The sequence below is a fragment of the Manihot esculenta genome, chromosome 5, assembly GCF_001659605.2.
Source record: "Manihot esculenta cultivar AM560-2 chromosome 5, M.esculenta_v8, whole genome shotgun sequence".
NCBI lineage: Eukaryota > Viridiplantae > Streptophyta > Magnoliopsida > Malpighiales > Euphorbiaceae > Manihot > Manihot esculenta.
The window spans coordinates 3501829-3529567 of NC_035165.2; the positions used below are offsets into that span (position 1 = coordinate 3501829).

A 27739-nucleotide genomic window follows, 5' to 3' on the forward strand; every position below is an offset into this window, starting at 1 on the left:
CTTTTATTGACGTTAATTTTTTTTTTTAATTTTTATGTCGGGAAGTTTATACTTAATTTATTCAAGATAAAATATAATGACTTATTTCTTAAAAAATTTAAATTTTATGGAGTTATTGTATTTCATAAATTATATACTAAATACGTATATTTAATTTTTCATGTCTATTTTTTTTATAAATAATTATTTTAAAAAAGTATTATGATTTATAGAATAAAAATTATTTCAATTAATAATAACAAACATCATTTATTATTATTATTATTATTATTACATTATATATAACGAAAATATATTAATTTTTCATCGCGTACAAGGTAAGACTGGACAAAGGTTTTTCATTATGTGGGAAAAAAAGCTTAAAAACAAAAACACATTGGAAGCAATTAACCACCCATTCTCTGTTGCATAGTTTTTTGACTGGGCAACCACAGGCAGGGCCTATTACTGGCCAAATCCATCTTCTCCCTCGCGCCCAAATCGCCTCCTCTCTCGTCTTCTCCGATTCTCTCTTTCTCTCTCAAAATTTCTCTCTTCGTCGAATTTTCTTTTCCTCTCAATTCAATTATCTATTCAATTAGCCAAAAATTCAAAGTCGAATCAGACAGATCCATTTTTCTAAGGTACGTTCATTACGTTTCTCATTTTTTTTCTCCACCCAAAAATGGTGATTCGGACTCTGATCTTTGTCCGATCATTTCTTTCCAAATTAGCTCGAATCAATTTTTTCTTTTAATGTTCATGTTATGTGTAATATAGATATTCACGTTATAGCCTGCATATTAGCGTTCCAGGAAGTTGATTGATCAGCTACATTGGTCTATTCAGAGATCTGGTTCGATGATATGGATGAAATGCATTTTTCTGTATACATTGTTAGGAATATAGGTGTGGAAATGAATGTATGTAACTCATGAGCTAGATCCGCTAAGCCTTAATTGAGTGTTTTACTTGTGTAATTCAGATCATCAATTGCCTAATCCCTTTGATTGGGAGTTTTCAGCATTCAACTATATGATCTTCTGCTTGACGCTGAGAGTTCTAAACATGAAAACAAATATTTTAATTGACAGACAATTATCGTCATATGGAAAAAAATCATATCACCTAGTTTTGATCAAAATATCTCCATTGCAGTGATTATGTATTTGTTATGACAATTGAGAATTAATGTTGTCTTAGCATATTGAAATGCATTCAATTTTCACTGATTTATTCTTTTATATTTCTCTTATAGGTGCTGAGGTGTAAATAGTTTGTATGATCGTTTTTAGCTCCTTGTAATGGAAGACGAGGAAGAAAAGAAAGAGACCAGAGAAATTTCAGGAAAGGATCCTAGAATTCCTGAAACAGTTAGTGTTGTAGAAGATAGTGTAGGAACAGCTCACCAAGAAAATGTAAATTTCAGGGGTGGCAGTGACATGGAAATAGGAAGTAACAATTTAGTTCCCCAAGGGCTTAATTCTGTAGCTACAGTTATGGATGAAGACCAGTTTGAACAGGTTTCTTTGAAAGAAGCTGGTCACATGGATTCTAACCGGTCTTCAAATTCAGAGCATGAGAGACAATTCTCTGACGAATTTTATGAAGCCGCTCAAAATTTATCTTTCACTTTTGGGGCTGATCTTGGCTCTCCAATGACTGACATTCGACATGATCGCTCAATATCAAGCCCTGGACCTGAAAGACAATTTGGTTCTACAATTAAGCCATCTTTTTCATCAACCAGTCTTGATTCTGCTTACTTCGGAGATGTTGGATTCTCTCCCCTTGGTTCACCTCCAAGGCCTAAGCCAAAAGCTGTTATGCCAAATGTGTCTCCAGAACTGTTGCATTTAGTGGATTCTGCCATCATGGGAAAGCCTGAAAGCTTGGACAAGCTGAAGAACATTGTTAGTGGAGTTGAGAGTTTTGGAAATGGGGAGGAAGCGGAGACCATTGCTTACTTGGTTGTTGATTCACTTCTGGCCACAATGGGTGGAGTTGAAAGTTTTGAGGATGAGGATAACAATCCTCCTAGTGTAATGTTGAACTCTCGGGCTGCTATTGTGGCTGCTGAACTCATCCCCCGGCTTCCTTGTGTGGGTGATAGTGAGATTTACATGTCCCCTAGGACGCGGATGGTGAGGGGGTTACGTGCTATATTGAGGGCTTGCACAAGAAATAGAGCAATGTGCTCTATGGCTGGTCTCTTAGGAGTTCTTTTGGGGTCAGCAGAGAAGATCTTTGTTCAAGATGTGGATTCGACAATGCAGATGAGATGGGATGGAACTCCTTTATGGCAATGCATTCAACACTTGGCAGGGCATTCACTTACTGTTATTGATTTGCATAGATGGTTTGAAGTCATTACAAGAATGAATACTACTGCATCGGCATCTTGTTTAATGCGTGCCCTGGAGAAGGCAATGGGTGGAAAGGAGTCAAAGGGACCAGTCTGTACCTTTGAGTTTGATGGTGAAAGCTCTGGTTTGCTTGGTCCAGGGGAGAGCCGTTGGCCATTTACTAGTGGATATGCATTTGCAACATGGATCTATATTGAATCATTTGCAGACACATTGAACACGGCTACTGCAGCTGCTGCAATTGCTTCTGCAGCAGCGGCCAAGTCAGGAAAATCATCTGCCATGTCAGCTGCAGCTGCTGCCAGTGCGCTTGCTGGTGAAGGCACAGCCCACATGCCACGACTTTTTAGTTTCTTATCAGCAGACAGTCAGGGGGTAGAGGCATACTTTCATGCACAATTTTTGGTTGTTGAAAGTGGTAGTGGGAAGGGGAAAAAAGCTTCATTGCATTTTACTCATGCATTCAAGCCACAATGCTGGTATTTTATTGGTTTGGAGCATATTTGCAAGCAGGGGCTGATAGGGAAAGCAGAGAGTGAACTGAGATTATATATTGACGGATCATTATATGAAACTCGCTCTTTTGAGTTCCCTCGAATCTCCAGGCCTCTTGCATTTTGTTGCATTGGGACAAATCCCCCTCCTACAATGGCTGGTTTACAACGTAGACGTCGCCAATGTCCTCTGTTTGCTGAGATGGGGCCTATTTATATATTTAAGGAGCCAATTGGTCCAGAAAGGATGGCACGTTTAGCTTCTAGAGGAGGGGATGTGCTTCCTACTTTTGGTAATGGTGCAGGACTTCCTTGGCTTGCAACAAATGACCTTGTTCGAACTATGGCAGAGGAAAGTTCTCTTCTGGATGCAGAGATTGGAGGATGCATTCACCTTCTCTATCACCCCAGTTTGCTCAATGGGCGTTTCTGTCCAGATGCTTCACCTTCAGGTTCTGCTGGTGTGTACATAATTTGTTTCTCCTTCTTTTGACGATGGAATGCTCTTGTACTATGCTGACTTCATATAGTAACTTCATAGATGCTTCTAGTTTGTTTTGATGAACTATTAGGCCTATCTTTTATATTCATATCTAATTGTTAATACATGTGCAATTTGATTTAATTTTGGTACGTGTTTTGACTGCATCCTTATATGAATAGACTTGAATTTTGAAGACTCCTATGCTTGTGAAGTTATGGCTATACCCATATCTTTTCTTGTAATTTTTTCCTTGCATGTTTGACTGCATCCCTATATGAATAGATTTCAATTTTGAATACTCCCATGCTTGTGAAGTTATGGCTATACCCATATCTTTTCTTGTAATTTTTTTCCTTATCCAATCTTGGCCTTATTCTCACCATCCGTAAATTATTGAATGACTGTAGCAAGATAATATTTACTTCTATCTCTTCTCCCACTTTTTACTGCCTCCCTTCTCTTTCCTAATTATCTTGCCTGGCTTCAGTTTTAGAGATAAAATCACCAAATTGTTGTAGCATTAGTGAATAAAAATTCTAAATTCACAGACATTATTATTTTTAAATGGGAAATGTGGTAAGAATCAGTGGCGGATCCATATATACAAATGAGAGGTCAATGACCCCTCTGTGTTAAAAGATTCTTTGTATGCATATAAAATTTATCTAAATTGACCCTTATAGATTTAACTTTTGAACCCTCTTTTTAATAAAATAAAAATTAAGTTGTTTGTTTGTGTGACTTGCTTGAATTTAGCTAGTTTGTTCTCCTCTTTCTCACATGCAACATGAATGACTACTAATTAGATTGTTTGAATTTTATTCTATTAAAGCTTTTTGCTTCTAGCACTCAAAACTCATAAAAATTATATTTTGAATGACCCCAGATTTTTTTTTTCTGGATCTGCCAATGGTATGAATTTTAGTAGAGCCATTTTTCTTCTAATTGGTATCCTTTTTCATATGGTTTAGGACTGAGGAGTATGAATGTTTCTTTTCAAGAAAGGCCTGAACAATTCTGTCATATGTATGTCTTTAGTGAAACTCCCTATTTTTTATGATTTAGGCATGCTGCGACGACCAGCTGAGGTACTTGGACAGGTCCATGTTGCAACACGAATGCGACCTGTGGATGCTTTGTGGGCCTTGGCCTATGGAGGTCCTATGTCTTTGCTTCCTCTGGCAATAGGCAATGTGCATAAAGATAGTCTGGAACCAGAACAGGGAAATCTTCTTTTGTCTTTAGCCACAGCTACTCTGGCAGCCCCAGTATTTCGAATTATTTCTATTGCTATTCAACATCCAAGAAACAATGAAGAGTTTTGTCGAACCCGTGGGCCTGAGATTCTTTCAAAAATCTTGAATTATCTTCTTCGAACCTTGTCTTCATCGGATAACGAAAAATGTGATGGCGTGGGAGATGAGGAACTTGTTGCTGCTGTTGTCTCCTTATGCCAATCCCAGAAGCATAATCATGCACTCAGAGTGCAACTTTTTAGTACATTGTTGTTGGATCTCAAAATTTGGAGCTTATGCAACTATGGATTGCAAAAGAAGCTTCTATCATCACTAGCAGACATGGTTTTCTCAGAGTCATCAGTAATGCGAGATGCCAATGCGATTCAGATGCTTCTTGATGGCTGCAGAAGATGCTATTGGATAACTCGTGAAAAGGACTCTGTGAATACTTTTTCACTGAATGAGGCAGTTCGTCCTATGGGTGAGTTGAATGCTCTGGTTGATGAACTCTTAGTGATCATTGAACTTCTAATAGGAGCAGCACCTCCTTCAATGGCTGCGGATGATCTCCGCTGTCTACTTGGTTTTATTGTTGACTGCCCTCAACCCAATCAGGTAAGTTACTTTGCAGAAGATTGTTTAATCTGATAAAATTATGCCATTGAGTACTGTTTCAAATGTATGATTGTATTTGTGTTTGTTTTTCTTTTATTATTAGTTTCCAGTTTACAATATATGTAGTTGAATTTTTGAGTCGTTCATTTATTAATATCTAAAAATGACTTCTATGGATATCTTCTTCCAGGTTGCCAGGGTATTGCATTTGATATACAGGCTTATAGTACAGCCAAATACAGCTAGGGCTCAGACATTTGCAGAGGCATTTATAAAATGTGGTGGGATAGAAACACTTCTTGTTCTGCTGCAACGGGAAGCTAAAGCTGGTGATCATAATATTCCAGAATCAGTGACAAAGAATGATGATAGCTTATCTGTTGGGAAAGGTGAACCAGGTGGAGGCAGTGAGGTTCCACAAAAGCATCAGAATAATGAAGTAAAGAATTTTACTGCAAGCGAGAAAGATTATGAAGCTGAACCATCTGAGGGCGCTGGCAGCCCTGCTGCTTCTTTCACTAGTATGAGAATTGAAAGGGTGCCATCTGTTTCAGAAATTCCTTCTATTAAGAATTTGGGTGGTATCAATCTTTCAATTAGTGCTGATAATGCAAGAAATAATGTTTACAATGTTGACAAAAGTGATGGTGTGGTTGTTGCAATCATTGGGCTACTGGGTGCTTTAGTAACATCTGGGCATGTGAAATTTGGCACATGTGCACCCTCAGATATGACAAGCTCCTTTTTGGGTGGTGGACTACAAGAAGGAGGCGGTTCAATGTTTGATGATAAAGTTTCTCTTCTACTTTTCGCATTGCAGAAGGTTTTCCAGGTAGCACCGAACAGGCTTATGACTACCAATGTATACACAGCTTTATTGGCAGCCTCGGTATTCCTCCATCACCCCTTCCTTTCTTAAGTCTCATCTACTCCAGTAAATTTGTTAATCATTGATCAATGAAAAATATTGTCCAAACAAATATAAATCTTTATTTTTTCATTGTGATTTTATTATTGGAGAATTCTTTTTAGGAAAATGCAAAAGACATGATGATTCAATCATTGTTATCATTTTACTTTTTTCTCCCAATTATTGCATTTTCAGGGTGCCATGTCCTATATTTCTACATTGTGCACTTAGGGGTGAAAAAGACAACATTTTTTCGTGCGCATATAAATTACATATGTAAAAAGTCCGTTGTCTTGTAACATCAAGATTTATGAGTGAAACTTGAGACTTCTTATCATAGTGTAATCACTTTGTGACATCAAATAACTCTAATCATTCACCTGCTTGTTGTGCGCTTGAAATTGCTTGCCTCGTTGACCGAGTACCAGTTGTTTGCTTTAGCTACACAATTTTAAATATGTGTTAATTTGCATTTTTTTCTTTAATTCCTACTGTCAATAAATTCCATGCTCTTTGTTTGGTTAAGTCTGTGGTATGTGATTTAGTTCTTGCATTCGAAGGCTAGCTATCAAATTTACTTTTACTTTCTTTTGCTGGCATCTTTGAATATGTAAGGAAAAATCATGTTAAAATGGTTTATCTAATGCCTAGTATCCATTCATGCAACCTTAAGACTTGTTATAAAAGCCACTGATTATCTATTGTAGTTATGGTGTCTTGAAAACTCTCACTTAAAGGGGATGTTTATTATTCATGAGAGATGCTAGCTTCATTTTGACATCATGTACTTGTCAACTTTAACTAATATTAAAAGCTTAATTTGCCCTGATTTTGTCAGATTAATGCTTCTTCAACAGAGGATGGGCTGAACTTCTATGATTCTGGTCATCGCTTTGAACATTCACAACTTCTGTTGGTTCTTTTGCATTCGCTGCCGAATGCATCTAGGGCTTTGCAAAGTAGGGCATTGCAGGTATTGCATTTATGTTAATAATGAATTGCCTCTGTGTATGTGTACTTGCTTTGATGTTTTGACGAGAAATTGTTATATTTGTTGTTCATGGTTTTTGTTCCTGTGAATGGAACAGAATTAAAAATCTTAATTCCTTCACTATCATCACATGTGGAATTGCTGTTGTGCATCAATGCTTTGATGCTGTTGTTTGGCTTAATTTTTTGTCATCCATGAAGGCTATCTTAATTCTAAAAGGACTGCATACTGCATATGTGCCTCACATGTTTTTCATCTGAGGAAAGATGGGAAGAGTACGACTTATTCCATTATACCAGTCTTGTTCCTCCCAACTATTGATTAGAGGATGGGAGATGCAACAATTTATTTATGGAGTCATGGTAAAGAAGTTCTCCACAATTTTAATGTGATATGATAGCTAATTTAACTTTGCTCATGAAAGATTTTAATCTCAGTTGGATCAATCATAGCTGACTAGGTTGGCTTTCAGGAGAGATGTATCTTAGTAAAGTGGATTGAAGCCATCAATAAACTTACTTCTAGAAAGATATAGTAGTTAGAAGAGTTATAATCATAGAAAATATTCTATTTCTTGGTTTTCCACTTGAAGAAAATAAACTGGATTCTTTTCGTTGTCAACTGATAGAATTATAGCATGGTCGCACCATGCCACTTAACCAATCAATTGATAGAATTCTTTGTTGTTGTGATTGATGTAAAATAGGTAACTGGTTACTTTCAATTCGATCAATTTGTTTATACATTTACTGTAATTTCTTTTGATAATTGCTTAAAGCTGAGTAGTATTGGAAAATGCACATTGTCTACTGATTACTAAAAGTAGACATCATGAATAGGTATTTTCATGCAATAAGTTAATTGAGAGTTGAAATGTCTTTATAATTTCACATCTCTAATCTCCTGAGTAGGGTTCTTGATATTCTGTTTTAGTTTCTGAGCTGCTGCTTTCCATATGATTTCAGGATCTTCTGTTTTTGGCTTGCAGTCATCCGGAAAACAGAAGCAGTCTTACAAAAATGGAGGAATGGCCTGAGTGGATTCTGGAGGTTCTGATCTCTAATTATGAGGTAATGTTATCTAACCTTGTTCTGGATCTTAATTTTTTGATTTTCCCATTTTTAAAATCAAACAGTTCAGAGAAATGGACATTTAGTAATGGTACAGGTTTTGAGGCTGTATTTGAATTTTAGTCTTTACTCATTTCAAATGCTTGTTTTGCAGATGAGTGCAACAAAAAATTCTAACTTGGCAAGCTTAGGGGACATTGAGGATCTCGTTCACAACTTCTTGATTATAATGTTAGAGTATTCAATGCGCCAGAAGGATGGTTGGAAGGTGGATTGTTATTTATATTTCACATAATTTTATTACAATTTTCTCAGTTGGGAGGCATGCTTTGAACTTTCTTGTTTATTGTTTTTCTTCGTGATGATATTGTTTCCAGTCTTTAAATGTTCTTGCTTCTTAGTTTCTTGCATATATCTGTCAGGATCTGGGTGTAAGCATCAATATGGAATTGGCAAATTCATCATAAAATTTGAAATGACATCCTATAGTTGTTTCATGATTGTCAGCTTTTAATAAGGGCATTTTCTGAACTTCAGAATATTTCAGATCCCGCAAATTAGCTCACACCTAATGAGCTTCACTTTAGGATTCTTATGTTTCCTAATCCTTATGGCACATAGGGATAGGGAGTTAACAAATGCATTGTTAAATAAGGACCATTTGTCATGTTGGTCAGATACTGCATAGAGGACCAATGTGATCTTGTTCAGCCCTGCAATGCAGTTGATATGGTCCGGGTCCCACCATGTTTGCAGGATGAAAAGCTGGTAGAATGCTTCGTGGATGTCCTGTAGATGCATGAGTCTTTTTTCACCTTTCTCTCCATTCTTTCCTGTTTCCAGTGTGCGTAATCCTGTGTGTCTAACTAGTATTCAGTTCATGCTTCATTATCATTTCTTGCTTCCCAGTTTGAAGTTATGGACATCTTCTTTTTATATGCACTATATCTTCAGAATTATCTGAAGAATGGAAGCATTACCAAGAGTTAAGTCTCCATTTTCTTGGAATATCGACGGGAGCACTAGGGCCAAAAGATCTATATTTTTTGAATATTGATGCATAACTGGTCAAGAGCTGAATGGCGAATAAACATCTATATAGCTAACCCAACTAATTTGGGATCTTAGTTGTTGTTGTTATTGTGTTAGGCTCAGAATCCAATTATACATCACGACTACTGGATAGCGGCTGTGCATTTATATTTAAGCAAACAAAACTGCACTCACCATTTGTGACTTGTTGGTTTGACTCGTCAACTAGAAGTTCTCTTTTCCCTTTTGTTTTAATTATAAATAGATGCTTTTTGTTCATTTATATAATGTTATTGATTTAATGCTACATATTTTCTATGTATCATACCTTTTCTTCTGCTATCATATGCAACGTCTACGTGTAACATGTTTCCTCCTTTCTCATCTACAGGATATTGAAGCAACAATTCATTGTGCAGAATGGCTTTCTATTGTGGGGGGATCTAGCACGGGAGACCAACGAGTTAGGTATTAATGTATTTAATTGACAACCTTGGAGTTTCTTTTCTTTATAATTTTTTAATTTATTTTTTTATTGTCCTAAAGCTATAAATTGGACTGGGCATTGTCTAGTTTTAGTGACTTGTATCATAACTTTCACTGCTGTTGCTTGATTCAGATGTGGCAATATCTTTTTCTATTTCCTTGTGTGTTTGGACAGATTGCCTATTGGGCTAAATCTTTCTGATTTTTGCTTTACTAGGTATATATTTTGCTGCATATGCAACTCTTGCTAACTATTTTTAACATCAGTATTATTCTCACAATATTGCTGTAGATATTGATGCTGTTGTCACTTTAAATTTGTTATAATCAACTTCCTCTTTGATGTCAATATATAGTTCTTTAACAGTATTGGGAATTTCATAGTTACACATTAAAATAGGAATGAGTGAATGTACACTGGTGCAAAGAGGACCTATATTGATTGGGAGATAGTGTTTTATCTAATTACACTTAGATTTTTTCCTAGCAAAAATGGTCCTGTTCGTTTGCCTTGAAACTTTTCAGTTCTGGTCATTATGTCTTGATTTATCAAGTAATGGTTTATGCAATAGGCATTTGCTAGCCTTCTAAAGTTCAGGTGAATGGTTGATAGGTGTCCATTCTTCATTCTTGGCATGAACTATGAAGTGGCCGTACAGCTGTGAATAAAGGTCTTCTTATTAGAGAATAGATACGGAAAAAAAATGGCTAGAATAATTGTAAGCGTATAAGATTTTTCATTTTCATCTGTAAACTTTTGTCTGGATGATGTTTAGGAATAGGAAGTCGCATGACCTGTTCACTTCCCATACTCAATGAAGTGCAAGCTTTATCATTTATTTTGTTCCTGAAATTTGTCTTGATATCAGAGGTTGTGGATCCTGTGGGACATGTATGCTCGAGTGTAGACTTGACATTTGAATTCCATGGAAGCTTTATGTGATATTTCATTCCTCTTTCTGTATCTAAATGTTTTGAGCAATAGTTACCATGCCTTTTATCTTGATGTTGTACCTACCTACTAATTGATAATTGATTTCTCCATTTGATTAATTTCTTTGTGATTTGAAGACGAGAAGAATCGCTCCCTATATTTAAAAGAAGGCTTTTGGGGGGCTTATTGGATTTTGCTGCAAGAGAACTGCAGGTTCAGGTAATTTTCATTTTTTATAGTTGTGTTTGTGATAAATAGTAGTGCAGGCTGTTTTAATATATTTGGGATTTCATTTCGGGATTAAGGATTAGTTATGTTTTTGTTACATAAATCATAGTATGAAGCCATTTGAAAGATGTGAATTTTTAGTGAGAGTAGTGCAGAAGAATGGCCCAACTATAGATTAATTTTCTTCCCCTTGTTTTTGCTAGATGATTTTAGAACTTCTATGTCGGAAGCAATAGAGTCAGTTACTGTTAGCCTAATTCACACCCAGCCTTCAAGAAGAAAGAACTTGGAGAGTTGGAGTTGAGAAATGGTGCTGTTATCTCTATACTACATTCATGTCATTACATAGGAGAGAGTCTGTAATTGTGATTGAAGCAAATTCTATACTATTTTAATGCTTCTCAACAGTAGCTTTAACTAGAAAGGGATGATAGCTTCCAATCAGCATTGCTTTATTGCTTTCTCATCTAACCACCTTTCCAGTGAATAGACTTTTGTAATATGTTTTGGCATCTATCAAGAAATCCTAAATGGTGAAGAATCTATGGAATACAAGAGGCATACTTTATTGCATTATGCATTCCTTTATTGTTCTTTATGGATCTACGATTCAGTTAAACATTAATTTATTAATTCTATATTTAAGCCACTTCTAAAGCTTCAAACCATTTGAGAAGTCCATATGCTAAAAGGCCATAATACCTTTAACCAATATGGGTTTTCTTAATACCTCCTCTCATATACAGGCTCAATTTAAATATGGGCTTAGCCAAGCAAGTAAGCTACCATGGGGAGTGACAACAAGAGGAAAAGTACTTCAGCATACCTTGTTAACTTGTTGGAATGTCCAATAAAAAATATGTGGGCAGGTGGAGGGGGGTGATAAATTTTAGAGAAAATTACTACTTACTCCCTAGGGTATGGAAAAACTTACTAATTAGTCCCTCAATTTTGGAAAATGCATTAAAACGTAACATTTTAAAAAATCTACTAGTTAGTTGTTCCGTTAATTTTCCATTAAATATTTTAATATTTAGTTACTATAATTTTGAAAAATTTATTAGTTGGTCTCTTAGATTTTTAAAAAATTTACTAATTAGTCCCAGGGATATTTTAGAATTTTTTGCAATACTTGATTGATAAAACTAATGGAGGGACTAACTAGTAGACTTTTTAAAATGTCAGAGACGTTTTAATGCATTTTTCAAAACCAAGGGACCAACTAGTGAGTTTCTCTATACTATAGAGACTAAATAGTAATTTTTCCTAAATTTTATAAATTTACAGTAAACTTAATACTTGAGCATTTCAAAGTTACTCCTCACTTTTCAGCACATTCAAACACCAGAATAGTTACAACTATTTTTTATCATTTTCACTTTCATCATTTCAAGCTGGTACTAGAGGGAAAAAAATGAATACATAAAGCTTTTCTTTTGCTGTAGACTCAAGTTATTGCTGCAGCAGCTGCTGGTGTTGCAGCTGAGGGTTTATCACCAAGAGAAGCCAAGGCAGAAGCAGAAAATGCTGCTCAACTTTCTGTGGCATTGGTTGAAAATGCTATTGTCATATTAATGCTTGTTGAAGATCATTTAAGGTTACAAAGCAAGCTCTCTTGTGCATCACGCGTTGTTGATAGTTCCCCTTCTCCCATATCCCTTGTATCACCCCTCAATAATCGTGCAATTCCGTTGACATCAACTGGTCGGGATTCATTTGAATCTTTAGGCGATCGCAGATCCAATGACTCTGGGGGACTACCTCTTGATGTATGTTTTCAAAATTTTAACTCTTAGCAACAGAAGCGTTATGAATTTCAGTGGTGGTTATTTTTCTGAACGTTTTGTTTTGTATATCTTATATTTCTAGTATAACTTAAATTTTGTTGGTTATGCACTAACATAAGGTTTCCTTAAGGTCCTTGCTTCAATGGCTGATGCAAATGGGCAAATTTCGACTGCTGTGATGGAACGTCTCACAGCAGCAGCAGCAGCAGAACCTTATGAGTCTGTTTCTTGTGCTTTTGTATCATATGGGAGTATTGCTTTGGATTTGTCTGAGGGTTGGAAATATAGGAGCAGGTTGTGGTATGGTGTTGGCTTTCCTTCCAAAACAGCTGATTTTGGTGGCGGCGGCAGTGGTTATGAATCTTGGAGGTCTGCTTTAGAAAAAGATGCAAATGGAAACTGGATTGAACTTCCTTTGGTGAAGAAGTCAGTTTCCATGCTCCAAGCTTTACTGTTGGACGAGTCTGGACTTGGTGGCGGTCTTGGTATAGGTGGAGGATCAGGAACTGGAATGGGAGGAATGGCATTGCTATACCAGTTGTTGGACAGTGATCAACCATTCTTATGCATGCTCCGAATGGTTCTTCTGTCAATGAGGGAGGAAGATGATGGTGAAACCAGTATGCTCATGAGGAATGTAAGTGTAGAGGATGGGGCATCAGAAGGCAATGTGTCTGTAGAGAATAATGCTCGACTGTCAATGAGAAAACCACGGTCAGCCTTGCTGTGGAGGTAATGACTGTTCCTTTTTTTTCTGCCTAATACATGAACATCTTCTTTATTTCTCAAGATTTATTTAGAAGTTAATTAGTTGCTTCTTCTTGTGGAAATGGCCTCAAACATAGCCGAATGGTGAAAAAGGATCCGGATAGCTGACCCAAATTAGTTTGGGATTAAGGATTAGTTGCTATTGTTATTTTTATTTAGTTGCTTCTTAAGATTTAATTTAGAACTTACTTAGTTCCTGTTGTGGCCTTAACCAAGTCTTAGAGATTTGGAAACAATGGAATTAACTTGTATATTTGATCCAGCTAATTTGTGACCGCCTTCCCCTGCTCTGTTCAGGTGGCAAGGCATCCATTTTGAACCTGTTAGGTGCCAGGTTCGACTCCCCCTCCCCCATCTCCCTGCCTAACGACAAGAGAAAAAACAGGCTAGTCTGTGACTAAGGTGTTAAGCTTATGGATAAAACTATGATGTGAAACTGGATTCGACTAAAAGTGAACTTGAAGTGTTAGAATATTAGGTGGTATTATGACGCCATAACTGAACTTGGCCAAGCTATGCGATTGTTCAGGCTTAGTTGGATAACAAATTAAGAATTCTTCTTATAGGTAATAGGATAAACTACTATGTGTTTAACTTCCACTAAAATCCAGTTAAGTAGTTGTGCCATTTTGGGAGAACCATGTAGCTTCAATTCTTGGTTATTTTTGCCTAAAAATAACCGAAATATTGTTGCCTATTTCACCTCCTAACTAAATCTCAATATACTCGTCTTGCAGTATGTCGTTAAAATCGTGCTGAAACAGAATTTTTGCCTGTTTCAGACTTTCAGTATGCTTGCACACTTATTCGAAGGCATAAACACTTAGAATTGTGTGGTAATCATGATCATATGGTTCATAGATACCCTTTTATGATCTCATTCATATGGGGTTTTAGTTCACTAGTCTTCATTAGAATTTCTTTTTTCAGTTTGTACTGTATGTATATTAATATTGGATTGTTACTAATTTACATTTTTCCCTTGCAGTGTACTTTCACCTGTTCTAAATATGCCCATTTCTGATTCAAAACGACAGAGAGTTTTGGTTGCATCTTGTGTTCTTTTTTCTGAGGTTAGTTCTGCATGAAACTGATTTTGGTCTGACAAATCACTATCACTGGATTATTTTATATATTGCTTAGCTCTTATCCATTCTGATCTTCATGACACTGAGATCTTGATGAGATTTGTGTGGTAGCTTCCCTCTACCTGCATGCTGATGGTTGTGGGTTTCTTTACTCTTGCTTTTTTTAAAAAAAAATTATTATTATTATTTTATTTTTATATTCATCTTAGTTTGGCTTGCATGTTGCAGGTATGGCATGCTGTTAGCAGAGACAGAAAACCTATTCGTAAACAGTACCTTGAGGCTATTTTACCACCATTTGTTGCTGTGTTGCGGAGGTGGCGGCCAATTCTTGCTGGAATTCATGAGCTTGCTACTGCTGATGGTTTAAATCCTCTTGCTGTTGATGATCGTGCACTAGCTGCCGATGCACTCCCTTTAGAGGTTGGTGAATTCTCTGTTCTTGTGCCAATTCTTTTGCTCCTTCATGTCTTGCAACCCTTCACGCATTATTATTGTTACAGGAATTCATGACATGCACAATAGTTACATTTGCTCTTCTCCATTTTCTTACGACTATTGTGAAATGTGATTATTTTGGAATGTTGCCTTCCATATGTTCGGGGACAAAGGTTGGGACCAATTTTTTGATATCAGAGTTAATTTTTTTTTATTAATATGGAATTTCATATTTTAAGCTGCTTATAGGTGTGATAGGAAATTAGAGAATTGGAAGAGATATCTATCATTAGATTTTCTTTAAACATGTTCAGTTGGTGGATGAATGCATTTATTGTTAAGCTTCAGAGCTCGTAGATCATCTGCAGTGATTTCATTCATAGTTGTCAAATCGAGAATTAAAATCCTCATTTTGAATTGAGAATCAAATCAATTTGTAGTATTCGGTACAACTTTTGAAAAATTGATTGAAAATAATATATATACATACATTTCAAATGCATTATATTGTCACCAACTAGAGAACAATGTTCTCAAGTGTTATCTTTGCTCTTGGTTTTAGATTCTTTGTTAGGATTGGAAGATATTGTCAATAATGCAAATTAACCAAACTATAAGTGAAAAAAAATATATGATCAGATTTCAAATAGTAAACTGAAGATTAATTTTTAAAGCATTATTTTTTTTTATTATATTTTCAAACTATTTTAAAATAAAAAATACAGATCTTTAATCAAATATACAAAGTAATTTAATAATATAAGTTGAAATATTGTATGAGATTTTGATAAAATACTATTAAAAAATGTTGATTATGATATAATGCAAAGTAGCTAGACACTGGAGAAATTATATGATTAATAGGTAGGTCAACTTGTCAAGACTCAGAAGTCAATATTTGCACAGGCTCTTCTATTACTTCTTTTTTTGCATTAATTTGTTGTCCTTCTCTTGAGCTTTCTGTCATTTCCTCCTTTTCTTTTTTGAGTTTTGCCATGTGCTGCCATTCTTTTTGTGAATCGATGAATCTATTGATTCCTAAAAATTCTCTTGATTCACCTTCGATTCATGTGATTCTGATCCATTCTTGGCTATTCACCCATCAGATTCATATCATTAAGCTAGTAACTCAATGTGAATTATACAATTCTTATAGCACTGATTTAATTTCTTTCTTAACATTGCAGCAGTGAAGTTTACATTTTATTCATTGTTGTTATTACCCTAGTTTGGGCGTAATTTTATCATGGGCCTAAGCACTAAAGATATATTTACACTCCCACCCCACTCTTCCTTGTTTCTTTTCCTTTCACTTTTGTGGTCATGTTCCATAGGGTGCTTTTCATTGCTAACTTTAGAAGCTCGTTGATTTCTCGCTATTTAACAATTAGTTATGATGGTTATAGTGTTCCTGTATTTTTTTCAACATTTATGTTTTCTTTCTTTTAGGCTGCTCTCTCTATGATCTCTCCAGCTTGGGCAGCTGCATTTGCTTCACCACCAGCTGCTATGGCATTGGCAATGATTGCTGCTGGTGCTGCAGGAGGGGAAATCTCACCTCCAACACCTACCGCACAACTTAAGCGTGATTCTTCCTTGCTTGAGAGGAAATCAACTAGACTACAAACCTTTTCAAGCTTCCAAAAACCTTTAGAAATGACTAACAAAACACCAGCTCTTCCAAGGGATAAGGCTGCAGCAAAGGCTGCAGCATTGGCAGCAGCACGCGATCTTGAGCGTAATGCGAAGATCGGTTCTGGAAGGGGCCTTAGTGCGGTTGCAATGGCTACGTCTGCTCAGCGAAGAAATGCCAGTGACATGGAGCGTGTGAAGAGATGGAATACTACTGAAGCCATGGGAGTTGCCTGGATGGAATGTATGCAACCGTTTGACACAAGATCAGTCTATGGGAAAGATTTCAACGCTTTATCTTATAAATTTATTGCAGTTCTTGTTGCAAGTTTTGCTTTAGCTAGAAACATGCAGCGATCAGAGGTTTGAATAGTGGTTTGTCTTATTCTCTTATTACTTACCATGTCCACATAACACAATCAATTATTTGTTTATATTTCATTCTAGGTTGATAGGCGTGCTCAAGTTAATGTAATAGCTCGACATCGTTTATCTAGTGGTATTCGTGCATGGCGGAAACTTGTTCACTGCTTGATAGAGATGAAGAGCCTTTTTGGGCCACATAAGGACTATTTGTGCACTCCTGAACATGTATACACAGAAAGCTTATCCTATTTTATCATATCCAAATTTATTCTCTTGTTGAATTCTTGTGCATTACACTGAGGAGGTTTTCTTAAAAATGCAACCGCATGTAGGTTTTTTGGAAACTAGACTTTATGGAAAGTTCTTCACGGATGAGAAGATGTTTGAAGAGGAATTACAGGGGGTCTGATCATTTTGGTGCTGCTGCTAATTATGAGAAGCAAATTGAGAGGAAACATGATCAAGGGAATGTTCCTGTTCTTGCAGCAGAAGCTATCTCAATTGAAGGAATAAATGAGGATGATGAACATGCAGAAACTGATATTTTAGATGGTAATGCCTATGACACAGAACAGAGTGGAGAGAGTCAGCCAGGACCATTAGGAACAGCTGATGAAAACCTGCAGCCATCCGCAGAATCGAATGATGCTCAGCATGCTGGTGACCAAGACTTAGAAAGTACATCAGCGGTTGCACCAGGATATGTTCCTAGTGATCTTGATGAAAGGATTGTTCTTGAGCTTCCATCGTCTATGGTCCGGCCTCTAATGGTTATACGAGGAACATTTCAAGTAAGATTCTCCAGCCTAACTAAAATCTCTCCTTTTATGCACACACTTTTTGTTTGCCATCCTGTATTATTCACTGCATGAATTTATGTAAGCCTTACAATTTATGTGATGAAATCTATAGTGGTTTCCTCATTGAATAAAAAAATTGGATTCCACATGCCAAGTAACCTCTGAACCAAATAAGGGAAAACTTGTAAAGTTATTCAATGAAGATCTTGCTTGGTTATCAAAATTTTGCGAATTTATGGACTTGGAACTTTCTGTTTTTCAAAACTTGGAATGCATGTTTGGTTCATTTTGCGAGTGTTTTGGTCATGACTAAGAGTAAAGCCAACATTTATTGTGGTGTATCATGGTGGTGGGTTGGCTAATGGGTGGATTTGGGTGGTTGTTATGTAAATGAGTCACCTATTATAAACTTATGTGGGTATCCATACCCATTCATTTTACTCTATTAATGTCTAAGTTGGTGAGAATAAAATACCCCACATTGTTACTCCTGCACTGCCATTGCCTTCCCCCTCCACCGCCACCCACCATCAACATCATCTCGCTGCTGCTGCCGCCACCAGCAGCACCACCGTTTTGACTCTCCTAATGCCCTCCATTACCATTAACTTCACTTCTGACATGCTACCCTGAAACTTCTACTACCAGCACCATTGTCAACACTTCGCAACCACAAACACCACTGCTGATGATGTTGAGGCAGTGGTAGCAGTGTTGGTAGTAGTGGGGTGGGGGAGGGGCAACAGCAGCGTTGATGGTGAATTATCGGAGTAATGGTGGTGAAATTGAGGTGGCATTGGTAGTGGAAATATTGGTGGAATGGTGGTGGTGGGTGTGTCATGGCAGGGATGGTGGTAGTAGCCACTGTTGCATTTGAACTTAAAAATTAAAATGGTCAGTGCTTTTTTTTTTTCTTTGAGAGCTTGATTGGCACTGGAATCTGGAAATGGTTTGGCATTTTAATTTGACCAATTATTACTGAGCATGGGAACCAATCATTTCTTTCAGGTAACAACTAGGAGGATAAATTTTATAGTTGATACCAGTGAAGGCAATGCCGTGGCTGGAATGGAATCTTCTGAATCAAGAGAACAAGAAAAAGATCGTAGCTGGTTAATGTCTTCACTCCATCAGATTTATAGCCGAAGGTGAATTTATTACATCTTTTATTAGTTTAACTGATTTCTGTTTCTTCTGTAGTTTTCTCATTTAAACAATTTAAGTCTAATATTTTGATAAAATGTACAGTGCCTCAGTTTGTTTGAAGTAGGAATGAGATAGTAAACAACGCAGATTGACCATGATTCTTAATGGGAAATTTGAACTTCAATAAATAAAGGAGAATGATTTTTGGTTTTACTTAACTGCATAAATTCTACTTTCTTTTTTACTACCAGCAGAAATGGATCAACTGAGTGCAGTAGGCTATTTGTTGGTTGGTTTGATTTTAACACATTCCTGGATATATGATATTTGGTCTGATTCTGGATTCACAGCAGCAATCCAACCTGAGATGCAAGTGCTAGTTAAAGAGAGCTACTTATTTAATGCAAAGCGGGTGTCACGATAGACTTAACTGGAGCATTTCATATAGAGTTTACCATTCAATTTGTCACCCATCTATAATAAGATATGTGCCATATATGTAGCATTTTTTTTGGAAGGAGGTGGAATGATTTTGAGCAATGCCTTGAATAAATAATAAACAGCAATGATGGTGCCTCTTGACGTAAAATTCTTTTTTGTTTGAACTTTCATTTTCTTCTTATTATAATTTATTGCCCTTCATCTGGATATATTGTTACTTTGTGTCATTAACTTCATGGTAATTTCTATTTTGTATTTCATAGTCTCAGATTTTGTTTTGTCATTTATTTTTCACTTCCTTTTCATACTAGCTTGTCTTTGTGGCAGATATCTTCTTAGAAGAAGTGCCCTGGAACTTTTTATGGTTGACCGGTCAAACTTCTTCTTTGATTTTGGGGTACATTATGAAATACACCTAACTATTTCTCAGCTTTTTTCTCATATAAATATAAGTCTGACCAAGCTTTGGATTAAATATTGGTTCCCAGTGTACTGAGGGGCGAAGAAATGCTTATCGAGCAATTGTACAATTACGTCCTCCTCATTTGAACAATATTTATCTAGCAACTCAGGTTTGAAGTTTGTGCACATTTGTGTGTTAGTTTCTGTTTGCGACTTAAGCTGGCTGTCCATGAGTTTTTTGCTGTAATTTTAAAACCATATACTTAATTTTTCCGCTGTAGAGACCTGAACAGCTTCTGAAGAGAACTCAACTTATGGAGCGCTGGGCTAGGTGGGAGGTATAAAACTAAAATTATATCTCCAATCTTACTTAAAATTGTGACAAATGCTAATTTGCCCTAAATTGTGCATATAAACAAGTACAACCATTTTGCAGATCAGCAATTTTGAATACCTAATGCAGCTGAACACTCTGGCTGGGCGCAGTTATAATGATATAACTCAGGTGGGTTTTTTGGGTACTATTTGTGTGTGGACATTTTCTGCATTTGCTGCTATTTTTTTTTTTGTTTCCTTGCAGTATCCTGTATTCCCTTGGATTCTTTCTGATTACTGTTCAAAGAAATTGGATCTTTCTGATCCTTCTTCTTATCGAGATCTTTCAAAGGTAGAATAATTGGTTTTCACTTCCACTTACCAACATTCTCCCCTCTGCTATTTTCAATATGGTGCCCTTACATGTTTGCAGCCTATTGGTGCATTGAATCCTGATCGGCTAAAAAAATTTCAAGAGAGATATTCAAGCTTTGATGATCCTGTCATCCCAAAGTTCCATTATGGTTCTCATTACTCAAGTGCTGGGACAGTAAGTTACTCTTGCATTTGATCATCTAAAGTTGGTGATTGTGTAGCAGTTGTACATTTACGCAATTGGCCCTACAAAGATATGAATATTGTTAATTTAAATTTTTAAGATTCCTTTCTAGTAATTTTTCGAAAGAAGTGGAGGAAACATTTTTTGGCAGCCTAAATATTGACAAACAATCAGGGTCTGGTGGAGCATTTATGGCAGGGGCAGAGGGTGGGGGGACAGGCTTCTATCTTTTAATTTTTACCCTCATCTTTTGCACCCACCCCCACAAAAGGAAGAAAAAATTTGCACACGGCACACACACAATTGTTTGAAGTCTGTATCCACCTCTGTTAATGGACTATTGAATCAAATGAAGGTTTGTTCCTCTAGCAATTTTGTCCAGCTCAGCATCCTATCCAAACCGTTGGGAGCCAACGGCCCAGTTTCACCAAACAGAATCATTTGGTCCCATTTTTACTTTTATTACTGTACTAATCTGATTAGCATTGCATTTGATGTGTGTGTTTGCAAATAATTTATTGATAATTGGGCATGTTCTTTCAAGTTATTGTCCAGTGTAAAATGCAGGAATTGTAGTGTTATTTTATGCTGATTACTGACTTCTGTTACAGGTATTATATTATCTTGTTAGAGTAGAACCATATACAACTCTTTCAATTCAGCTGCAAGGTGGAAATTTTGATCACGCAGACAGGATGTTTTCAGACATTGCTGCTACTTGGAATGGAGTGCTTGAGGACATGAGTGATGTGAAGGAACTGGTATGTCTGATAGTTATCATGAAGGCACTACTTTATTTTATTATCTCTTAACTGTTTGTTTTATGTCTTTCTCATTTGCATATTGACTGTTGATAAAACTTTATTTGGTATTGGGTCGCGCATGTGTTCTTGTCTTAGGTCCCTGAGTTGTTTTATCTCCCTGAAATCTTAACCAATGAAAATTCAGTTGACTTTGGCATGACGCAGTTAGGAGAAAGGCTTGGTATGTTTTTTTAAACTATTTTTAATTTCATAAATGGAACATGGTTCTAGTAACAGATGTTTAAAGTTGCCAATTTTATAACTTCTAATTTTTCAGATTCTGTCAAACTTCCTCCTTGGGCTGAAAATCCAGTTGATTTTATCCATAAGCATCGGATGGCTCTTGAGAGTGAGCATGTATCTGCACATTTGCATGAATGGATCGATCTCATATTTGGGTGGGTTTCTAGCATAATGCTTCTATACTTTCATTCTTGTCATTTTTTTTTGTTATTTTCAGTCTAAGCTAGTCTCTATCCTTTTAATTTCAAATGTTTGATGATTTGGATTTTGCAGATATAAGCAACGTGGTAAGGAAGCTATACTGGCAAATAATGTTTTCTTTTACATTACCTATGAAGGGACAGTGGATATAGATAAGATCTCGGATTCTGTAAGTTTGCTCTGTTATGCTGTAATGTCTTCTAATTTAGGATTCATTTGGGTAGATAACAATTTGAACGAAGGGGAATTTGAAATTTGATTTTATGCTGGCATAATCATAATTTTTTTAATGGAAAAATTACTGCTTAGTCCATGTGGTATGGAGAAACTCACTAGTTAATCCCTCAGTTTTGAAAAATGCATTAAAATGTCTCTGACGTTTTAAAAAGTCTAACTATAGTTAGTCCCTTTGTTAATTTTTCTGTTATGTATTTTACTATTTAGTCTCTATAGTTTTAAAAAATTTATTAGCTGGTCCCTTAAATTTTTAAAAAATTTACTAATTAGTCTCTCTGTATCAAGGGCATTTAAAATTTTTTTGCAATACTTAACCATTAAAACTAATGGAGAGACTAACTAATTGACTTTTTTAAACATCAGGGATATTTTAATGCATTTTTCAAAATCGAAGGACCAACTAGTGAATTTCTCCATACATAGGGACTAAATAGTAATTTTTTTCTTTTCTAATTGAAACTCAAATCCAAAGCTACCTTCATTTGAAATACTCACCAATCCAAATGGATCCTTGTGGTGCTGTTCCTTATTTTATTGTTCTTTGTATTTATCAACAAAAAGGTACAACAGAGAGCTACACAAGACCAGATCGCGTACTTTGGACAGACCCCATCCCAACTTCTGACTGTTCCTCACTTAAAGAAGAAGCCATTAGCAGATGTTCTTCATTTGCAGGTCTGATCTTAGCTAAACCTTTTTGCTTTCCTGTCAGTAAAGTTTTGGATGCATTCATTTCTATCTGTGTAGTTGGATTTGCACATGCTCAACTCCTTGGTTTGTTGCATAAATATACTGTGGTGAAGTTTGTTATAATAGGTAGTATTGCTTGCGATCTTAAGGACAGAATTCCCCTGAACTATTAATGAGAGGCAAAGAATTTGGAAAGCGTTTGCAGCTGATCCATCCCTTAGTCGTACTGTGGATTTTGTAATATGTATTATGAAATGTATGGTGCTTATTTAAGCTCCCTGCTTAGAGACTCCTTATGTGGCAAGATGTTGCAACTTGCCATTAATGTGTTGTGTTTTGTGGAAGAGGAGTAATTTATGGTACAGTAGCCTGACCTAAATTTTCATGTCAGACTATCTTTCGAAACCCAAAAGAAATCAGACCATATGCCGTTCCAGCTCCTGAGCGCTGCAATCTACCTGCTGCTGCCATTCATGCATCTTTGGATACTGTTATAATCGCTGATATAAATGCACCAGCAGCACATGTTGCGCAGCATAAGTGGCAACCCAACACACCAGATGGGCAGGGTACACCTTTCCTTTTCCAACATGGAAAAGCCGCAGCTAGTTCTGCCAGTGGAACTTTCATGCGCATGTTCAAAGGGCCAGCTGGATCAGGTACTGATGAGTGGCAATTCCCCCAGGCATTAGCATTTGCTGCATCTGGAATCAGAAGTACGGCTGTTGTTTCCATCACATGTGATAAAGAAATCATCACTGGTAAGCATTCGTTTTAATCATAACACACAAATCAACAAAGAGTGGACAAGACAAATATTTGTCCAACATAACCATCAACCTACTTATGTTGCAATGTGCTTTCTCGCCCTTCTAAAGGCTCTAAGAAATATCAAGAATCTAATTTTGGATTTTAAGGAGTAGCCATTTATTGCATTATACTGTCATCAAATACCTAATTTTATGTCAGACTGTTTGAGTGCTGGAGAAATTAATTCTGAAAAAATAAAGTAGAAAAATTTAAAATTATTGACCCTTGCAACTCTTGGGTTATTTAGTGATTTCAGTTTTATCTTCATAATCCTCATTGTCTTCATCTTATTCTCCTCTCTTTTAAAATTTTCTGGTGGGGAAACCTGATAGCTTAATACTTTGATGTTTCCACAATGGAGCAAACAGTTAATGACAAGCTGGCTTATTTGCATTAGTTCTTTTCTGTTTTACAACACTTGTATCTTCTCCATACAGATCAAATTGCAAGGAGACATGGCTGAACGAAAATCCATATTGATTTAAATTTTGAACATTGCAAATTTGAGCTTTTTAACAGTGAAGAGTTAATGATGGAAATACTTAATGGAAACTAGAATGTATATGATTGTTACAACATTTAAAGCATTAGTTTTAGGGTTTGTAAAACTCACTCTCTCTCTCTCTCTCTCTCTCCTGACATTCATGTGTTGATTGAAACTCTGTATCCTTTGATTGTGGGCAATCATGTATTATGGACGACAGATGGGAGATACTACTAGTGGAACTATTTTGAAACTATTTTCTTTCTCACTTAATTTTTTTTTTTTGGTTTACCTTAGAAGAAGATTATGTCTCTCTCTCTCTCTAACAGAAAGGATAAAAATCTGTGTTTATCGTTTGTTTCTGTAAAATGTTTTTTAGATCAACTTGAAGTAAACAGTTATTGATGGTTTGCTTTCTGAGAAGGTAAAAGAAAGTACTGAAGGGAATCTCGATATTTAGTCAAAATTCAAGCACATGTTCATATGGGTTACAGTTTCCAACAGTTTAATCATCTTTTTTCCCTACATACCTCCCCCCCCCACCAACTTTTGTCAAGTATACTTGTGTCTAATTTCAGTTTAACTGTCTTAAAAATTTTGCTGGTCATCTTACTCCACAGCCAACTTTAGAATTTGCTCTTCTTTTTTTAATCAATAAACAAATATCTAATTTTCATATTTTTGAGACTATCTAGGTGGGCATGTGGATAATAGTATCAAGCTAGTGTCATCAGATGGAGCAAAAACCTTAGAAACAGCCACCGGGCATTGTGCTCCAGTCACTTGCCTTTCTCTTTCCCCAGATAGCAGCTATCTTGTCACAGGATCGCGGGACACTACTCTATTACTCTGGAAGATACATAGGGCATTTACATCACGCTCCAGCAGCATATCAGAGCCTTCCACAGGTCCAGGCACTCCATCTTCAGCCAGTAGTGCTCCAGCAAATGTCTTGGCAGACAAAAGCAGGAGGCGTCGTATTGAGGGTCCAATACATGTCCTCCGGGGTCATCACAGAGAAATTCTATGTTGTTGTGTCAGTTCAGATCTTGGAATTGTTGTTTCTTGCTCTCTTTTGTCTGATGTTCTATTGCATTCTGTGAGAAGGGGTCGTTTGATCAGAAGACTGGTTGGTGTGGAGGCCCATGCTGTTAGCCTTTCTTCCGAGGGGGTTGTATTGACATGGAGCAAATCTCAACATACTCTAAGTACCTTTACTCTTAATGGTGTACCAATTGCTAGAGCACAACTTCCTTTCTCTGGCAGCATCAGTTGCATGGAAATTTCTGTTGATGGGAAGGGTGCTTTGATAGGAATGAACTCATGTTCGGTAAATGATGGGAACTCTAACCACAATTTCAGTATGAAGAAATCAGGAGCTGAACATTTTGAACTTGAATCAGAGAGAACTGGGGAAGAGAACAGATTGGATCTACCCAGCCCTTCAGTTTGTTTCTTGGATCTTCATACGCTGAAGGTATTTTTTTTTCTTAGAGAGAGAGAGAGAGAGAAGAAGAAGAAGAAGAAGAAAGAATTTTTAGTGGACATGCATTTTAGTTTTGCTAAATTTTACAGTTAGTGGTGATTACTCATTCCTATCATATAGTTGAACTCCGGTGCATTTAGCTACAGCTGTGATTTTGGAAATTTGTTATATTATTCCACCTGATTTAAGTAAATGCCTGCATGCTAGGGTCTTTAAACAAATTAGGGATGCTTTCTCCCCTTTCATTGAACACCTCTGCTGTCTTTTGTGGAACAACTATGCATATGCAATTATCCATCCCATTCTGAATTTTGATATCGACTGTGTATTTGCACTCGTTGTAAGGTGTCCCATGATTATCTTTTCACCATGCAACTGCTAGGTCTCATTATTAACTGGTGTGCTTTACTAACAAGCAAGAAATGTATGATACGCCAGGTATTTCATGTATTGAAGCTTGAAGAGGGCCAGGATATTACTGCTCTGGCTTTAAACATTGATAATACAAATCTGTTGGTGTCAACTGCAGATAAACAGTTGATAATCTTTACTGATCCAGCTGTAAGTTGAATTTCTTTTTCTTCCCCTTCATATTTGGGATTTTAATCAGTTGATAGTTCTCTTCCATCTGCAATATTTTCAGTCTGGTTTAGGAAAATTAAATAGCTCTTGTTTATTAATCTCTTCCAGCTAGATAACAAGGAGAATTGATTTCATATATAGATCGTGTTCTTAACTAGCTCAAACAAGGTTTTGTTTTATATAGAAAGTTGTGATGATATTTTGTGATTGTTAAGGAACCGTTATTGTGATTGAAATATATGCCTATAACGAAGTAAACTTTGTCATGAGTTGATTCAATTTCTTCTGGCAGTTGAGCTTGAAAGTGGTAGATCAGATGCTGAAGCTTGGTTGGGAAGGAGAAGGGCTCAGCCCCCTTATTAAGTCATAGATTTAGGCCACTGAGTTTTGATTAGTTGAAGAAGGATTACAGAAGATACGCAATACTACTAGGATACCACTAGAATGTATACAATGGAATGGGTTGCTCCTGTGCACATGCCAAGTACAATTGCTGAACTCGCAGTCTCAGCTTTCCTCGTGTGGGTGTAACATATGTATTTGAATTGCCTTGTTTCCACTGGGCAGTTCTACAGTTTTTTTTTTTTTTTCATTCAATTGAGTTGTAGTTTGCGGCCATTGAGATTTCAGATGCAAATCTCTGCAGCTCGAGCTGTCCATTTTTGGCCTTCATTTGTTTTTTGTTTTATCTTTTTGATATAGCGAATGAAAAAAAAAATACACGAGTTATTCAGTCTTGTATCCTTTGTACATGTAGTTGTTCCATGGTTTAAATCCGTATAAAATTAATTTTCTTGCTTCAGAACTGAATGTAGTTTGTTAGAAAACAGTACTTGCAAGTGCGCAGTGCTGTTAAGATTCGGAATTTTATACAACAATGGTTATTTAAATCTCTCGTTAATACCAATTTAATGCCTCATGCTAGTAATAAATATGAGAGCTTATCTAAATACTAGTGGAAAGATAGGAGAGTAACATTCTCTACTAATTAATCTCCATGAATTGTGTTTGGACCAGAGTTGAAACGATTAATACTGCTTTAAAAGCTACCACCAAATAATCCCGAGTCTAAAAATAATGATAATTATCTTTCTTTCATTCTTTTAATGGAGAATCTACTAATTCTGAGTTTTTGAAAGTTAGAATCTAAATAAATGTTTAGGCAGCAATCCATTATATGATGTCCTTGTCTTAATAACGTCAGTTGGTTGGTTGGATTACCATACAAGATTTAAAACGGATTTTAAGCTATGGGGTAAAATTCTGGGTGGAGCTAGACATTTGAATTGTTGACATGCACAGAAGAAAAAAAGCTTTTTTTTTTTTTTTTGAAGCGCTTCTAATAACTTTACTGTTCATTGTATGACTTAGTTCCACAAGCATACCTTAAAAAAGTAAACTGAAAAATTTTAAATATATTTAAAATGTTTCAAAAATCTTTATAATTATAATATATTAAATTAAAATTGAAAAATGAAAAATTTTCAATAAATATTTTTATTTGCAACCATTTATATAATAATACCTAAGTTAAAGCATTCAAATTAGTGGCTAGAATAATTAATCTAATTAATAAGAAGGCAAACATTTTTATCAAAAAGATTTTAATGCTATTGGTGTACATTCAAAAATGA

The 27739-nt window shown here is 36.1% G+C and overlaps 1 protein-coding gene across 3 annotated transcripts; it reads left to right on the forward strand.

The window, feature by feature from the left end:
- The first annotated feature begins 366 nt into the window (after positions 1–366).
- Positions 367–26907, forward strand: LOC110615829 (BEACH domain-containing protein C2). Of its 3 annotated transcripts, XM_021757981.2 has the most exons (32): positions 368–623; positions 1238–3300; positions 4389–5176; positions 5367–6065; positions 6925–7059; positions 8043–8147; positions 8302–8415; positions 9571–9647; positions 10737–10818; positions 12273–12596; positions 12745–13346; positions 14371–14455; positions 14699–14893; positions 16358–16903; positions 16988–17131; positions 17239–17697; positions 18715–18854; positions 19621–19690; positions 19782–19865; positions 19977–20033; positions 20132–20200; positions 20276–20362; positions 20444–20560; positions 21181–21330; positions 21469–21553; positions 21650–21770; positions 21889–21985; positions 22615–22728; positions 23135–23504; positions 24733–25514; positions 25962–26084; positions 26398–26907. In XM_021757981.2, the coding sequence occupies exons 2-32, from the start codon at positions 1284–1286 to the stop codon at positions 26473–26475; spliced, it is 8916 nt and encodes a 2971-aa protein (XP_021613673.1). In that variant the 5' UTR covers positions 368–623; positions 1238–1283; the 3' UTR covers positions 26476–26907. The 3 variants fall into 3 exon arrangements, with proteins under 3 accessions (XP_043812938.1, XP_043812939.1, XP_021613673.1); XM_043957003.1 differs by having other exon boundaries at positions 367–623; positions 20132–20362; XM_043957004.1 differs by having other exon boundaries at positions 367–623; positions 1238–3291; positions 20132–20362.
- The last annotated feature ends 832 nt before the right edge of the window (positions 26908–27739 follow it).